General features: G+C 32.6%; 1 protein-coding gene across 1 annotated transcript in view; it reads right to left on the bottom strand.

Moving 5' to 3' along the window:
* Window positions 1-17,561, bottom strand: part of SYNE2 (spectrin repeat containing nuclear envelope protein 2) — a 297,544-nt gene that overhangs the window by 192,929 nt on the left and 87,054 nt on the right. Inside the window, exons 41-46 of the mRNA XM_023502825.2 lie at window positions 16,617-16,751; window positions 14,943-15,097; window positions 12,151-12,301; window positions 9,481-9,642; window positions 2,705-2,860; window positions 1,493-1,758 (exon numbers count right to left, since the gene is read on the bottom strand). Coding sequence (XP_023358593.2) covers window positions 1,493-1,758; window positions 2,705-2,860; window positions 9,481-9,642; window positions 12,151-12,301; window positions 14,943-15,097; window positions 16,617-16,751 — 1,025 coding nt within the window. The remainder of the gene's footprint in view (window positions 1-1,492; window positions 1,759-2,704; window positions 2,861-9,480; window positions 9,643-12,150; window positions 12,302-14,942; window positions 15,098-16,616; window positions 16,752-17,561) is intronic.

Genomic DNA, 17,561 nt, shown 5'->3' with positions numbered 1-17,561 from the left:
TAGCCTGTTTCCCAGTGACTTTAATCAATCAATGAATCAATAAGTATTTATTGATGAGCAAGCTGATTTCAGAAAAACTTGGAGAGACTTACATGAATATAGCTAATATTTATACAGCATTTACTTTGTGTCAAGCATTGTCAAGTGCTAAGTGCTTTAATGATTAACATCTCATCAGAGCCTCACAACAACCCTGCAAGGAAGGTGTTATTATTATCCTCACTTTACACATAAGAAAACTGAGACAAATAGGGGTTAAATGAGTTGCCCACGTCACACAGTTAATAAATAACTGAGGCTCAATTTGATCTCAGGTCTTCCTGACTCCAAATCTGATACTTTTTCCATTTTATCACCTACTAGATACAAAGAAATAAATTAAAATAAAATAAAACAAATACAGGGGAATTTTGAGATAAAGGAAATGCAAACATCTAAAGGGGAGAAGGGATTTGAAAAGGCCTCTAATAAAAGGTGCTTAAGTTCATTTTTAAAGGAAAAAAAGAATTCTGAAAAGAATAAGTAAACAAAGAGTGCATTTATGGAAGAGGTGCAAAGATAAGAAAATGAGAGATGGAGTCTCATGTGGGAGGGAAAACAAGTAACCTAGTCTGGTTAGATCACAAACTGCCTGAAGAGTGCATGCCCAAAGTTTGGGATGATAGGCTGGAGCCCAGACTGGGAGGTATTTGTACCAGACAGAGGAGACAATTAGGTGACATGAGAGATCAAGTACTGAGCCTAGAGTAAATAACACTTTGAGTTCAGATCCAGATTAAGAAATTTACTATCCATATAACCTTGGATAATTCATTTAATCTCTTTTTGCAGCAGTTTTCTCAACTGTAAAATTCATTCAGACTATTACTGTTTCTTACCTGGACTACTGTAGTTTTATAATGAATCTCTCTTTACCTCCAATTTCTCCATTCTCAAATCTATATTCCACAATTGCAGTATTACTAAAGTACAATTCTAACTATAACATTCTTCTGCTCATGAAACTCTAGTGCCCTATTATGTACAAGATTAATAATAATAGTAATAGCAGCTGTCTTTTATTATAACCCTGCTATATGCCACATACAGTGTGACTTCACAAAATTTATCTTATTTGATCCTTACCACAACCCTGAAAGGTAGAGAGACACTAGACACTATTGTTATTCTTATTTTACAGTGAATGATAAGGGTCATGGAGGTGTATATACTATCACTCCCTGGAGTTAAAGGTTGGATGAACCCCACTTTCAGACTACCCGGGAAAGCTGTCATTATCACACAAAAAAGACTTAAAAGAACAAATTCTGTCTCTGTTTTTCTCTCTCATCAGTCTGCTGCCAAAGAATAAGGGAGGTTACTTTCTCTACAAAACTTCTAGCAGAAAAAACAATTATACCATAGAGAATAACTATTAAAACACATATTTTCCAAAGTACTAACGTGTGGTTTTGAATTAAAAAGAAAACCTATTCTGTACTCTTGAACTTACGCTTTTATGCTTTCTTTTTCCATTGATAATGCTTTCATTGATGATGTAACAGCCAAGAGATGTTCCTGGAAATCTTTGATAAGAGAGTATTGTCTTTCCTTATCCTCCTTCAAGGTAACTAGAGTCTGAAGCAATCTGTCCAACTGGTCTAGTGAATGCTGTACATTTTGGACATCCAAAGCCATAGTTTCTGTGTCACTAGGCAATATGATGGACTCCTGAGATTCAATGTTGGCTTTCTTTGCTTCCAATTGCCCATACAACACCTAATTTCAAATTAAGCAAACAAAAGCAAATAAAGACACTTCCTATCCAACATATGGGCAGACTAGCAAATAAACACTTTCATTGTCTGAGAGGTTGCAGAATTTTTTAGAAGTTATATCATTAATTCATTATTCACACATAGGACAACCAAAGCACTGGGCAGTTTAAATGGTTAGTCTTTTGCAAATAGATTCTACATTTGATTGCTGAAAAGATTGCTGAATATTCAATACAAGAAGAAAAATTTATTAAGTGACATGCCAGCCACTGGGTTTAGGCACTTGCCATACAAAAGCAGAAAGAAACCAGTCTCTGTCTTCAAGGAAGTCATATTCTATTATTCTTTTTGTATTATATTATTATTCTTGCATGCCAACAAACTGTTTAAATAAAGTTCCCTTCTGGTTTTAAAGCCTAAACATAAACTTTCCTTCTGTTTTTCATATATATATTCACAATTATGTAAGCTTTGTTCAAATGTCAGCTTTATTCACTTGATTAAATAGTGACAACAACCCAGTAGAGGTTTACACAATACCTTATAGAATTATAAAGAAAGTAAAACAATGACTAAGAATCTAGTCCCATTTACAATTAAGTGGCATAAATGGCATTTTCAAGACCCCCCCAAAAAAATTACACAGGAAAAGGGAATGATACAGGTCAGTATACCTGGGCTTTGTCACCAAATGAATCTCTTTTTTAGGATTTTAATGAAAGAAGAAGCCACTTGATATTCATTAGCAGTACCTTTCTTTTTAAAAAAATGGGCAGATTTACACAAGTACTGATTTGTACCTAATTATATATTTACAAAATAGATTATCAGGCAAAGGTTAAATAAGACTTTTCACTTTATGCAAGTATTTTGGATGATTACCATATATTGTATTGTACAAGATAAATGATGCAATCATGTAGTCAGTGTTCTTCATATTTCCATACCTCTATCTCCTTTAATTGTTCATTTGCTGAAATAATATCCAATTCTAAAGGTTGATTTTGCAGCTCACTGACTCTCCGCTCATCTTCAATGTTTTTCATGCTTTCTTGAGCTTCAGGAAAAAGTTGTTTTGACAAAAGCATTTCTATACCAGAATTCTGAAAACATAAAAAAGATAAATCATTCAATGGACCATGTCTAAAATGAAACACTGATTTTTATTAAAATACTCAACTATGTTTATTTTATTATTTGAATGATAACATAATAATATAAGGAAAATTAGGTGTTTAGCAGTTGGTGGAAATTACTCCGTGAGTTACATTTTATTACATCATTCTCTATCCCATTTTCTAACAAAGAACTACTTATTGATGTTCAAGGAAATATATCAACTTTTTCTGATGACCATATAGGATTTAACAAATAAATATATATATATCTTTTTTATCTTTCTATTTCTTCTGGTATCAAACTATCATAGGTGCTTTGTACTACTAGATGCTTAATAAATACTTAGAGAATTAATTAATTTCACAACATAATAAGCAAGGTTCACTTTTAAAGAAAGAAAAGCAGGTTACAGAAGAGAGAAAAATTATAAATTGAACAACTAACAGATATATTGCAACACTCAGCATAGTACTTTGCAAATGAAATGTAATAAGATATGCAAATGAATGAATATAATACTATGGCTTTATTTCACACTAAATGGTTACTATTGGCACTAGTCATTCAGCAACAAGAATTCAGAAAAGGGCTATGGAAATGATGCATGGTTCTGAAGCAACAGGTTTTAATTAGGCTACATTAAATTTTCATTAAAAACTTTAATTAAGAGAAATTATTCCTATATGCTTATTTTATGGTAAACATTATTCAACTAAGAGACAGTTGACTGGAGATCTGGTCTTGGAATGACTTGGGTACAAAGCCCAGCTCTGTTATACATTGGGCACTCCACTTTGCATTTGCTACCTTGCCTGGTTTCAACTCCTCCCAGGATATGCTCAACATTCCTAAACTCACATCCTGCCTAATTCAATCCTTGATCTCTATCATCCCTCAGTCTCCTTTCTCTTCTGACTGGAGGGTTGGAGCAGAGTATCAAACTCCTCTCAATGCCTTCTTTTGTAGAAGGTAGAAACTGGACACAACTCACTCCACTTTTTAATCTGCTGCCCTGGTTTCAAGAACTACATCCTCTGGCATCGGGTACCCTCTTGTGTCACATTCCACCACCACCCCTTTCCTGCCTCTTTTTATGTACCATCTTCTCCTTTAGATTATAAGCTCTTTGAAAGCATATATGCTCTTTATCTTTATTAATTGTATACCCACATTTAGCACAGAGTCTAACACAAAGCAGGAACTTAATAAATGTTTTCAACATTCATTTTTGTAAATGTTCATATTCCAAATTTTTCCCACTCTCTCTTACCTCCCTCTTCCCCAAGATAGCAAGCAATCTGATATAAGTTAAATATGTACCATTCCTTTAACTATATTTCCATATTTGTCATGTTGTGCAAGAAAAATCAGATCAAAAGAAGTAAACCCACAAAAAAAGAAAAAAAACTGAGCTTAATAAATATTTACTAGATTGGATTGTGTGATTCTGGGCAAGTCACTTAATCGATCTCAGTACTCTAGATAACTCTTTAAAGTTATAAATTGCAGAGGATATCCTGATTGGCACTGGTAGAGAGAATGTCCCTAGTGATCCAGTGCTCATCCTTAAGATATTTCAATAATGAATTTAGGTTAGTTTCTACATCCAAGTTATATCATAAATGAGTACAACATTAAGTTTTGCTTTCACTTTCTTTCTTTCTTTCTTTTTTTTAACAAATATAAAACCTATCAAGGCTCAGTCTTATTTTTCCCAAACCTGAGAATAAAACTTATTATCTCCAAGAAAGAGAGAAGCTTAATTCTTTTGCCTGGTGCCACATAATCAATGCTGGTGAAACAATTATATAACTGGTGTGGAAATGTAGCTTTATAATATGTGTTCCTCTAAAAAAGGTTTCATATGGAAGTTATAACTAAATGTTCATAAATAGTTCACTCCCTGGAGAAAAATGGCAAATTGTACAGTGTGCTATTTCCTATTCCACTTTTATTTGAGTAATGTCAAGTTAAAATTACTATCAACTTTCAAGTACTAGACATTATAAAAGACTATGGATAGGAGGGAGGAAGGGCCAATACAATTTGTTTTTTTACTTGATAATGTTGTGGGGGATTTAGATATTATGAATTTCAGCTCATTTCATTTAGTATTAGCTATTATCTACTTGCTACCTCATGGAGTTACAGCCTAATTGTGGTACTTCTCTCACATTGCCCCTCCCTAATACTCATGGCCTATTGGTAAATGCCTCAATTTGACTTAATCTAGAAATGGTTCTTATTTTCCCTCTGAGACCTGTTTGAAACAATCCAGTACCTGATATATAAGCTAAGCTGTTAACATCTCTTAAGCAATTAATATATCCCTTCCTCAAGAAGCTCATAAACTAATGAGAAAGAAAATATGCAAAGGAGTCTTTACAAACAATATTATGTACAGGATAAATATATGACCCCTGTCAATTGTATAGGAGAACACCTTCAAAATTAACACCAATTGTCATTATTATACAAGTACATTTTTGGTCACTCATATGTATATGTGCATATGCATACACAAATGTATCATACAGACATACATATTTCACACTAGCTACAAGATGCAAATAAAAAAAAAAACTAAAACCTTTATAAATTGTCATTGGTTACCTCCCTTCCAAAAATTGTATTCCTGACCTCCCAGAAATCTCTATCATGTGTTCTCATATGAATCTTTAAAATAAAACAATATTCTATTATTTCTGCTCTTTTTCTTCTTTTGACTAATTGACATCTGTGAAAATGCTTTAATTTTTACTTCCCCAAAAATTTTGATATCTTTGAAACTGGCACAGATATTTCCCTTTGCACTTGTACCTCTCCATTAAATAGTATTGTAGAGTATTTTAAATAGCAAACATTTTCCAGGTATCTTCCAAAAAATACTATTCTTTGAGTTTCCAATTTGGCTAAATAACTGCTTTTTAAAAGAGATAATCAACATTCTAAAAGACTGTCAATGTTTTTGTCAGGTTAGAATAATAGGTCCCCATGCCACCCTGACTCTTTTAAAGTTCTAGGAAGTATTTTATTAAAAATTGCCCTCACATTTTTTTTCTCTACTAAAAATAAAATATCTCTAACAAAAGAAATCAAATGTTTAGGGTTTTCTTTTTTATTTTTCTCTAGCAATTTTATCAGTCTAGATCCCAACATCAGTCTCTGTGTTAAGAGACTCTTTTTAGGAGCTATAAAGTTGAACTATGTGAAAAACTAAAGTTATTAAAGAGAAGAACTCTATTTTTTTATCTTCTTTTCATTGTCAAGTAGGGCTTTAAAACCAACAAATACTTGCTACCTCTATCTCTATAAATCAATTAAGAACAGTTAAGAAGCATTTCTCAATAAATAAAATGAAAAATAATTTTGTACTAAAATAAAATCTTAACTGATATTTAGGATGTTTTGACCAATAGTCACCATTTTTTCTGGACAGTAATATCTTCTGTAGGCCCATAAAGAAATATCTGATAATAAATATAGGATTACATTGGATGCCCATCAATTGGAGAATGACTGAATAAGTTATGATATATGAACATAATGGAATATTATTATTCTATAAGAAATGATGAGCAGACTGATTTCAAAAAAGGCTGGAAAGAATTACATGAACTGATGCTAAGTGAAGTGATCAGAACCAAGAGAACATTGAACACAGTAATAGCAAGATTGTGTGATTATCAGCTATGGCAGACTTAGCTTTTCTTCACAACATGATGATCCAAGGCAATTTCAATAAATTTTGGATGGAAAATACCATATGCATTCAGAGAGAGAACTATGGAGATTAAATGTGGATTGTATATTATTTTCACTTTTTACTTTGGGTTTTATTTTGTTTTTCTTACATTTTTCCCTTTTTTTCTAATTTTTCTTTTTCAACATAATTCATATGGAAATATGTTAAAAATGAATGTACACTTATAATTTTGCAAGATGACTTGCTAGTATGTAGAGGGGGAAAGTAAGGGAGAGAGTGAGAAAAAAGTTGGATCTCAAAATCTTATAAAAGTGATTTGTAATTGGAAAGCTAACATACTATTAAAATAAAAAATTTAAAAAAACAGTCCAACTGATTTTAAAAGACAATACAATAAGTCCTTTTTTGGAAAAAATTAATATAGAATTATAAACTGGAAAGGCTTTAATTGGGGGAAGGAAAAAGGAATGGCTATTCTTAAATACTTGCTATTTAATACTTTTTTATGTACTCAGCCAGGTACTGGGCTAAGACTTTACAAATATTATCTCATTTTATTCTTACAACCCTGGGAGGAAGGTGTTAGTATGATGCCCATTTTACAGCTGAGAAAATTGAGACAGACAGAGGTTGAGAGTCTTGTCCAGAGTCACACAGCTAGTAAGTGTCTGAACTTAGGTCTTTTTGACTCTATGCTCATGCTCTAAACATTGTAACACCTAGCTATTTAGAGCTTATCTACTCCAATTCTCCCATTTTACAGATGAAAAGAACCAAGATTCAAATTGTCAAAAATGTTTTACTCTAAGGCACCACCAATATTCAACTCCAAATCCAATGTTTCTTCCATTATGTTATGCTGCTCAAAAGCTGGAGTACTTAGATGATAATCTAATATTTTAGATCTTTATTTTTTTTAAGTCTCAAATTGTCCTGAGATTTTCAGTGGAAGGTAAATAATCAAGTTATTGCAACACTTACTATTATACCACATCAGCTATTATAAACATAGTGAAATAAACTACACAAGATGATTACCTCACTTTCTGTTAAAGAAGTTTCATCAGGAAAAATTCTGTCATTATATGTAACAGCTTTAGGTTTAACTTCAACTACCTTTTTTTCCCCCATTACCAAAAGGTCAGTATGCATTCACAGTTCTAGTTTCCTGTGGGTTTCATGTATGTGTGAATGAGTATATATGTGCATGTATGTAGATGAGTGTGCATAAGTGTATGCAAGTGTGTGCATGTATGTGTGTTTTCCTGCTAGAGAATCCCTTTTATCTTGGATTTTTTGAAAGTGACTCTCATTGGTTAATGGCCCAAATTGGTAGCAACTCTTCATACAAGTCAATAGAAAATAATAAATGTTGGTGTTGCATCAAACTACCTCTGAGTTCCCCACAAAGGAAAAAAGATACATAATAAATTATTCTGACAAAAAGCTTTAAGAAATGCCTAATTTTGGATATGGGAATCCACTTTCTATTTTTACCACCTTAAGAGAAAGAAATAAAATAAAATGTATAACACAATTTTGAAATAAAACCATTTTTTCAAGGCTTCAACATTCCCCAGAGCATTCTATAAATTAGTTTTAAAACTGAAAACATAAACTTTGTATAGCAAAATACATGATAGCAATGATAAGTTTTAAAAGTAAAGAAAAGCAATTTTTATAACTACTCTCATTAGTTCTATCAAAGCACATTTAACAATATTATAAACTGGTGATCTTTAGAAATTTTAATTTTCTTTAATGTTTTCATTATAGAATGTATTTAGCCATCTTATAAGATAACGGGGAGGGGTCTCAGACTGGGGTCTTTGTTTCCTACACATTGTACCATTTTTTCTAATGAAAAACAATAGTTTTCAGATTACTCATAGATAATTTTTAAAAATCTTTAATTTATTACAGTAATTATATAAAGGAAATTTCTTTCAAGAGTTAAAGTGACTACTTGATTGAATTGGGATTCAGGTTTCATATACATGCCATCCATTTCATCTTATCTCTTGTTTCCCCCTCTCAAAATGTTATTAAATTTGGCAATTGTTTCTATGAACTAATAATCTGAAGGTCATTAAATACCTATGAACAAGCTATTTGTACTCAGGAGCCCAATCTAAATCTAGTTCAATAAGAGAAGAAAAAGGGGTATGAAGGGACTACATGGAAATATGGCATCTCTTTTTCCAGGGGTATATTGGAGCCATTTGGTACTGGTTCATAAAAGAAGCTTATTAAAAGTTCAGCATGTGGAATATTTATCTCAGAAATTGGCAAATGCTACAAATTGGGACTAGATTTATTGTTGAATTGATCTGACTAGACTTAAAAAAAAAAGTAATGGAGAAAAGTATAGGGGATCCATTTGTTAAACATTTCCCAGCACATTCATTTTTCCTTTCCATCTTTTCATAAAACAGGGCTTTTCAAAAAGTGATTAGTTAGTATAAATAAGTGAGTGCTAGAAAGAAAGGGGAGAATCTAAATTCAAGTCTTAAATCTGTGACTCAACATCTCTAGACTTCTTTCCTAATCTTTATAAAATTACACTGGATTAAATAATGTCTTAAGTTTCTTACTAATTATAAATATTAGGTCTTGATTATTTTAAAAACCTGGAGCAAGAATGTCAAATGCAACTATACCAACACTGTACCCTTGAACAATAGCTGTGACTGAGGCTACTCGACTATATTATTTGCATTTTTAAATAACTGTAAACCAGAGGAAAGATGTCAGGAAGAATAAAACACAAATATTTCAGCTTCATGACTAGAACTACCACTCAACTATTTCGGAAATCAGATGTATTTTTACCATCAAATGTATTTATGGAATTGCCAGTAGGTATATGACAGTACACTCAAAATACTTTTAGTTTACCTCAAAAATCAAAAGCATTTTTTCAGTAACTGGCTCTCCTTCTTGTTCCTGTAGCATAAATCCTAGGAGTTGTTCCTTATTACTCAACCACAAATGGAAGTCTTGAAGAATTGTCCTGTAGGTATGATCGTTTATGTCCTCAGATTTTTCTAAGAATGCCACCTGAAACATCACAATTGCAAATGTTCAGAAAATTTGTTCAAAAGAATAAAAAAAAATTCAGACATTCTGACTGATAATTACACCCTATGACAAGGAAATTAAAGATGTAATTACACATAAAAGGCAAAAAAAGCAATTATGCCATGTAAGCCGACACATGGGAAGGATAGGTCAAGAAAAATCATTCAAGAGATGCCAACCAGAATTTTGCTTTATAATTTTTTTTAAATAGTAGACCAAAAATGGAATATCTCGCCTCTATTTCCAACCTCTAATTCTTGTGTGACAGAAAACAGACAGTCCAAGCTTTTCATTGCTTTGCATTTTGAAAGTTTTTTAGTGGGGAGAAAAGAAGAGAAGTAGGTAGATTTGAGAGCTTACTGATGCTAAAAAATTCTAGACGCACACACTTTGTGTGCATAAATGTATATGTGTGTGTATGTTCTATATTCTTAGAAATCAGTCCAAATATACATCCTCAACTACCAACAAAGCAAAGTCTGCCTTTTCATTTTCTCATATACTATATTTCAGAAAGACCCTTTGTAATTTCTTGAAAGCTGCCCTCTGAAGGAAAAGGAGCAAGGAACAAGAAAAAATATATAAGCAAATCCTCTATTGTAAACTTTCACAACTCACATCTTCAGAAATGATCTTTAAACAGTAAATTACTACAATGACTATGTTTTTATCTTAAAAAATTCTTAGGAACTGTATAGTTTTAATGTCCATGGAATAAATATTTTTAAAATTATTATTATCTTTTTTTTTTTGCACACCACAATTATAACCCACTATCCATTTCTTCCTTTTATCGAGCTTTCCCTTCAAACAATGAAAAAGTTAAGAAAAATCAAATGGCACAATCACCACAAGCCTATTCTGGGGTAGATATAAAACAGATTACAAAAATTGCAAAATAATGATGACTGAAAACATAACATAAAGGAAAAGAAACAGTTTTAGGCTATTAACTATTCAAATTATTTAAATTGGTAAAATGATATTCCAAATGATACAATGGTGTATACAGTGATTGGCAATCAAGTGTAAAAATAAGAAGAAATGATGGATTAAATGTGAAATTACTGTTTATTGTTGGTACCATATTAGTTTTATATCTAGCATGCTATTATGAAGGCTCTGGAGTGATAGAGTTCATTTGTTAATTGTCTAAGGATCAGCCTAAACGTAGAGAAACTTGTCATCAGAAGGTCAGTAATTAGGGTATTCGTTTTTTATTCATGGATACTTTTGAGGACGTACATGAAATCTAATGTCTCTTCTTGAAGACACTAGTGGGTAGGTAATAAGAAGGGGTGCTTTCCTTTATCACAGAATTTTTTTGTTCTGGTTGCTCCCCCCCAAAAATTTCAGTGAATAACACAATATAGTTTGGGAGAGCTATTTATTGTTTCACCCAAAACCACCAAAAAGAATATTCCTTCCATCTTGGGAAGGATAAAATGGATTTGGTTTCTTTATTTGGATTCTATACTCATGGTTTTCCTGTGAGTAAGCATAAAGGAATTACAATTTTTGCCAATGGGAAGCAGTAAAATATTCAAAAGAGGATGGCTCTATGGAAGTGCTAGATTTAGACAAGCCAAATTTATAATCATAGTTGGATTAAAATTTTAATGTGACTTGAGAGGCAATGGCTCAAGTTGGATATAGGAATGGCCATGGCCTTGGGATCCAGAATGCCTGCATTTATGTCCTACCATTGACATATAAAGGCTGTGTAACTTTAGCCAAGTCAGAGTTTTCTCATTTATAACATGAAGGATTTGGATAAGATGACCTCCAAGGTTCCTTTTATGTCTAAATCCATCATTCTCTCAGTTCCCTTGGCAATTCCTTAAAGTCATGTTATAGACTAGTTAGTGATCTATAGAACGTGTTGTAAATCTAGGAATTCTTCAAATTAGTGGAATCTCAAATCTGGATAAAATAAAATGTGTGTTATGCAGGGTATCCCAAAAGTCTTAATGCAGTTTTAAGCTTTAAAAGCTACACTATTGTCCAAGGTACCAGGTCATCTTAATGCCATTTCACTAAGTCATGCTACCTTTTATTATTTTTCTATACCAAAAATACTTAGTGGGGGATACATACCCCCCCATAACAAAACTCCCCCCAACATGTTAAAATACCTAACATTTTAAAAGCTGCTCAAATATTGTCAAATGTAAAAATGTGATTCTGAATCAAAGTTTACATATAAACACTTTGTTATTGTTTAGTTAATTAGTTGTGTTTGACTTTTGGTAATTCCATGCACCAACAGTCCATGGGAATTTCTTGGCAAAGACACTGGAGTGATTTGTTGTCTTCTGTCAGGTAAGCAGGTGTTAATCAGGACTTGCAACAGCTAGGAAATTTCTGAGGCTGGATCTGAATTCAGGTGTTCCTGATTCCAGGGTCAGTGCTCAAGCCACTGAGCCACCAGCTGCCCCTGAACACTGTATAATAAATTCTTTTTTGGAAAGGTTTGAAATTACTCACTTGGTCTTCAGTTGTTAATGGTTCTTTTAACTCTAGATCTTCCAACGATGTTTGGTTTATCACCACTTTTTCTTGAACAATTTTTGGAATACTTGAGAGTTGATTGTTCATCTGGTCATTCTTCAATTTGTCTGCTGCAGATTCCCGCTGACTAGAAATCATGAAAATAAGGAAGGATGCTAATTTTATTAGTTAGCCACAGTTAATATTAAGTGATTAAAAATTTCAATTCAATAATTTAGGTCTGAGACTATTTAAATTCAATTCAATAATTTAGATATGAGACTATGTGGTACCAAATATGCAAAATAATGTTCCTCACAATGACACTTCTTGCTGAAGGCTATACTTTAAGCAATCCTAAATTATTTTTTTCATTAACACCAACTTTTCCTAACTTCCAGATAATTCCTCAACTTTACCCCTCCTATCGACTACCATCAAATGGGACCATGAAAATGTTTGAGAATATTTTAAAGAGAAGAACCTAAAGATTTTTTTTTTTGCACAAAATGTCAGAGCAGAAATGCCAGGAAGAATAATACATGAACAAATGAATGAAAAGCTTACTAATTATTCAACCCCTAGGCATCTCTTTTTCTTTTGAACTCCTGAAACACTGTCTAAATGAGTCATCTGTACATTTATTTACATAGCCTTACCTCACCTCTCAGATTCAACCCCTGCCACTGAAGTATAGATTTCATGAGAAGAAAGAATATCTAAAGTGGCTAGATACAAGGTTAACTTGTATAGTAGACACTATAGTAGACACTCAATACATATTTTAAGGGATCTATTAAGATTCTATTTTTAAGTTCATTTATAGGTCTAAATTGCCATCTGATCTAGGTGGCTGTAGTGGGGAAATGTGGGGGAAATATCAATTCAGATCTTTCCATAGATACTTACAACTAGTATAACTAGGCAGGTCATTCTGCCTCTTTTAGATTCAGGATCTTCAAAATGGTAATAGTACCTACTTCTCAGAGTTGATGTGAGGATCAAATGAAATCATTTATGTAAAGCACAATGCAAACCTTAAAGTGCTCTCTACATATCACGTATGTGGGGTATTAGTGGAAGTGGGTAGTGATTTTTCATTTTATTAGTAACAGATTGATGTGTTAGAACTTTCAAATGCAGACTAAATTTCAAAATTCTTAAATTTTCCAGAAGTCTCAAGATTCTATCAATACTGTCCTGTAAAGACACTTGTACTCAAACACAGGACCTTATTCAAGACATTCAATGATTAATCTTCATAGCAGAAGTAAAATCCAGCACTCCAGTTTGTGTTTTTGATAACTGTATCACAGAATTTATGGCATTGAGAGCTGAAAGTTTCTTAGCCATCATATAATACAACTTTTATTTAAAAAAAATAAAGAAACCGATTTCCTTCCCTTAACTATATTCCATTTTAAATACATATATATTCTTATTTTCTAGGAATATTATTTTTCCTTATTCTATAATATTTACAATAACACACTTCCCTCTTCCATATACACATAAAGAATGGTAAGACTTCAAGATCAAGACAACTTTAAAAGAAAAAAAAGGTACACGAAATACTAATTGATTCAGGATTATATGGCAGTGTCAGAAAATACAAAATAAAAACTAGATTTGGAGTCAGAAAAGCCAGTTACAGCTATATTATTTACTACCCATGTGATTGTGGGCAAGTTATTTAATCTCTCTGAGCCTAAGTTCTGCCATTTACAAAATCAGATAACTCCTCTAAAGTTCCAGCTTTCAGTCTTATGACAGTATAACCATGAAAAATAAGAATAATAAATTTGGCACTGCCCTTAAAACATGAGATCTTCAAAATTATATGGCTTAAATAATGAGATAAACTGTGGAACAGCCTGGATCTTTCAAAGCATAACCACATACAGTAATATTTATTAGAATACAGTTAACTGTTGTGACAGATACCACTTCTGTCTCCCAACACCAGCATTATTCATAAAAAGATAAACATCAGTCTTACAAGAAGCCTTACAATAGTTCTGATTTCATAAGTATAATTTCCAAAGAATACTAGGCAGAATGGAAAGAAAGCCAACCTTTCAGTGGGAAAGACCCAGGTTGAGGATTGCCTATGACTCATGCTAGGTGTGTGTTCCCAGGGAAATCACTTCCTCTCAGTGTCTGACCGACCCTAAGTCATAGTGGCTTATCTATATTGATAAGAATTTGCTTAATGAGAATTTTTCACATAAATGAAACCATAAGTTTGGAGCAAAAAAAGTTCCTCAGAAAAACTGTGTATCCATTTAATTTAATAAATATTTATTAATCAAGGTTGTATATTAATCACTCAGCTAGTTGTTAGGGATTTTATTAAGTAAATATGATAGAAAATAAGTACATATGTGGGGGAGGGGGGGAGGAAGGAATGAGCATTCATTAAGTACCTACTATTTGTAGGTGTTGTACTAAACAGTTTACTAATATTATTTTATTTTATTTTATTCTACAACAACCTTAGTAAGTAAGTGCTAATAGTATACACATTTTACAGTTGAGGAAACTGAAGCAGACAGAGGTTAGATGATTTCCCCATAGTCACACAGATAGTAAGTGTCTGAAGCTGCCTCTGAAGTCAAATTTTCCAGATTCTAGACCTAGAATTCATATGGCTTCTCAATATGTAGTGGAGAGGAAAGAATTTGGAACTGAAAATAAATATTTTAAATAAATTAGTTTAAAAAAAAACCCACAATATGAAACCCTATCTACATCATGTCAATATAGAACTATATTGAGATATGATTTACCTTTTGTGAGCCCCAAGTACCTCAACAGGTTCTTCTCTGATGCTAAGTATTTCTGTGCTCTCAAGGACCAAGTTTTTCTCAAAGGCATTATGTTTAATAGCATGATTGTCAGTGTCTATGGTTTCCACATGTTCTTGTTTTGATGACATTTTAGCCTGCAAAATTTTAAAAGGTTGCAAGACTGATTATTACTACTTTGAAACAAAGGAACAATAGTAAAATTAAAATGTACATTGATTCACAGTGGTATATCAGCATTAAGACAAATGAAAAATAAGTTTATTTGCCTATTTCAGCACAAAACAATATAATGATGACAAAATAGACACTACTTTGGAAAGATATGCAGAAATAGATGGAGAATTTAAGTGACAAATGTTTAAATTATTTACAGTTCCACCTTAAGATGTTTTTTTTTAATTTACAGATTAATTATAGATTGAAGAATTTTGAAAGCGCATTTTCCACAACGATCAGTCACACTATGAGGCCATAGTTGTGAGCAATCTCTCTAAAGTCTCAATTTCTCCATTTCTCCAATGAGGTTGAACTACCTGACTTCTGTGGTGTCTTCCTGTTCTGATCCTAAAAAGTCTTTGTGTCTTAGGCACAAAAGATGCCAGTTAAATATCCAATTCCTAATTTCCTTCAAAGTCCAAATCAAATGCCAACTTTCTCCTCCTCCCACAGCCATGAATGGATTTTTAAACTGTATTTTCATAAGAAATGAATGGGGAGACAAATGGAATTTGTTTTACACACACACACACACACACACACACACACACACACACACACACCTCTCCTTAACTGTACTTAAAAATTACTACCAAAATAGGATGCCAACTTTTTACAGTATGACTACCAGAAGAGACTTTATGAAAGATCTGTTTTCTTCTTTTGTTGTTAATTGTTTTCAGTCATGTCCGACTTTTCTTAACTCCCTTTTAGGACTTTCTTGGCAAGGATACTGTTTTAGTTTGCCATTTCCATCTCTGGCTCATTTTATAGATGAGGAAACTGAGGCAAACAGGATTAAGAAACATACCAAAGATCAATTTTAGGCAATTTTTAAAAAGCTACATAGTATAATGCTTTAATCTTATAAATGAACATTTATAAACTTTCTTATGGTAAAAACCAATAATGTCATCACTTCTTCATTCACTAATTTTGCTCTTTTCAAAATTATTTACTTAATTCATGGACTATTAGAGATGAAATGGGCCCATACACAGTATTGTTGAGCTTAGATAATGTAATGATGGTTCTGAGTATCAGCTAAATAAAAAAAAATACAAGAATGGATTTTAAATCTCAGTAATATTATCTTGGAGTCCAGAAGAACTGAGTTTAATCCAGCCACTAAATAGCTATATGTCCCTGGGCAAATCACTAAAACGCTTATCTCCATTTCCTCATCTGTAAAATGAGGACAGTAATAGCACCTACCTCACAAAGTTGTGAGGATCCCGTGAGATATTTATAAAACACTTAGCACAGTGCCTGGAACATAGTAGGTACTACATAAATGCTCCCTCTTTGCTTTATATACTTACATCAAAACCTTTCTGTTTAGATGACTAATTTTTTTTCTAAACCCACACGTAAATGTGAGGTTTAGTGAACTGATGTTGGAAAAATACATTATAAAATGTTGATCATTATTCTTACCCGAACAGTTGGACTTTCTCCATTCTTCCTCTGGATGGGAGGAGGTGGGAGGCAGGCTGCCAATAATGGGCTATCTTTCATATCAAGTTTCTTCGGCTGTTCTTTATCCATGTCCTTTCCATTTAATTCTCCAACCTTTGAAAAAAACATTTAAAAAGCCAAAAATAAATCCATCCATCTTGTATTAATAAAATTTAAAGAACAAAATAAACTTTCTAATTTTTTCCTTAGAGGAAAAAAATCAGTTAACTGAAAATGGAGATTATCATATTTAAATTATTTGGCAAAGAACTTCGTAATTTTTATGTATAGTAAGAAGCAGTATGGTAGAGTGAATAGAGAGTTGCACTCAGTGTCAACAAAATCTGGATTCCAACCTCATTTTTCACACATAGCAGCTGTAGGACTATAACCACATCATTTAATTTCTCATTGTGTCAAGCAGTTTGTAATCATCCCAAATGCAGCCAGGAGTTTAAGTCCTTTACTGTCTCCTTCAAAATCTTATCTCCTTCACTTGGGGATCGGCTAGTTTTTTTTTTTTTTTTTTTAAACCTTCTGTAGTTTTGGTTCCGAGAGCTTAAGCTGCCTTCTCTGGCTTGTGAATCTGCTCAACTGAATCCTGGCTGAGCCTCCGAGAGCTTCTAGTGGGCTTGTGTCCTTTGGCCCTCAGACCTCCTCCTTATATATGCTCTCTTAAAGGTGGATCTTGTGGAATTATAAGTACTAAGTACATGTAAATTAGAGAATCATTATCTCATCAATTCCACTGACTTAGTACCTTGTGAGAATCCTAACAGCAGTTCCCTAGGACAGAAGTGTCAAATTCACCCATGTGGCCAAAACACCCTAACACTGCACACCAGATTAAAATGCAATTGAGAAATGTTTAACAAAATGAATATAATATGACTAATGTTATTTTGTGGTTTTCAAATTAGTATA

The sequence above is a fragment of the Sarcophilus harrisii genome, chromosome 2 (genome assembly GCF_902635505.1).
Source record: "Sarcophilus harrisii chromosome 2, mSarHar1.11, whole genome shotgun sequence".
Lineage (NCBI taxonomy): Eukaryota > Metazoa > Chordata > Mammalia > Dasyuromorphia > Dasyuridae > Sarcophilus > Sarcophilus harrisii.
This window is presented reverse-complemented; position numbering and strand designations above follow the sequence as displayed.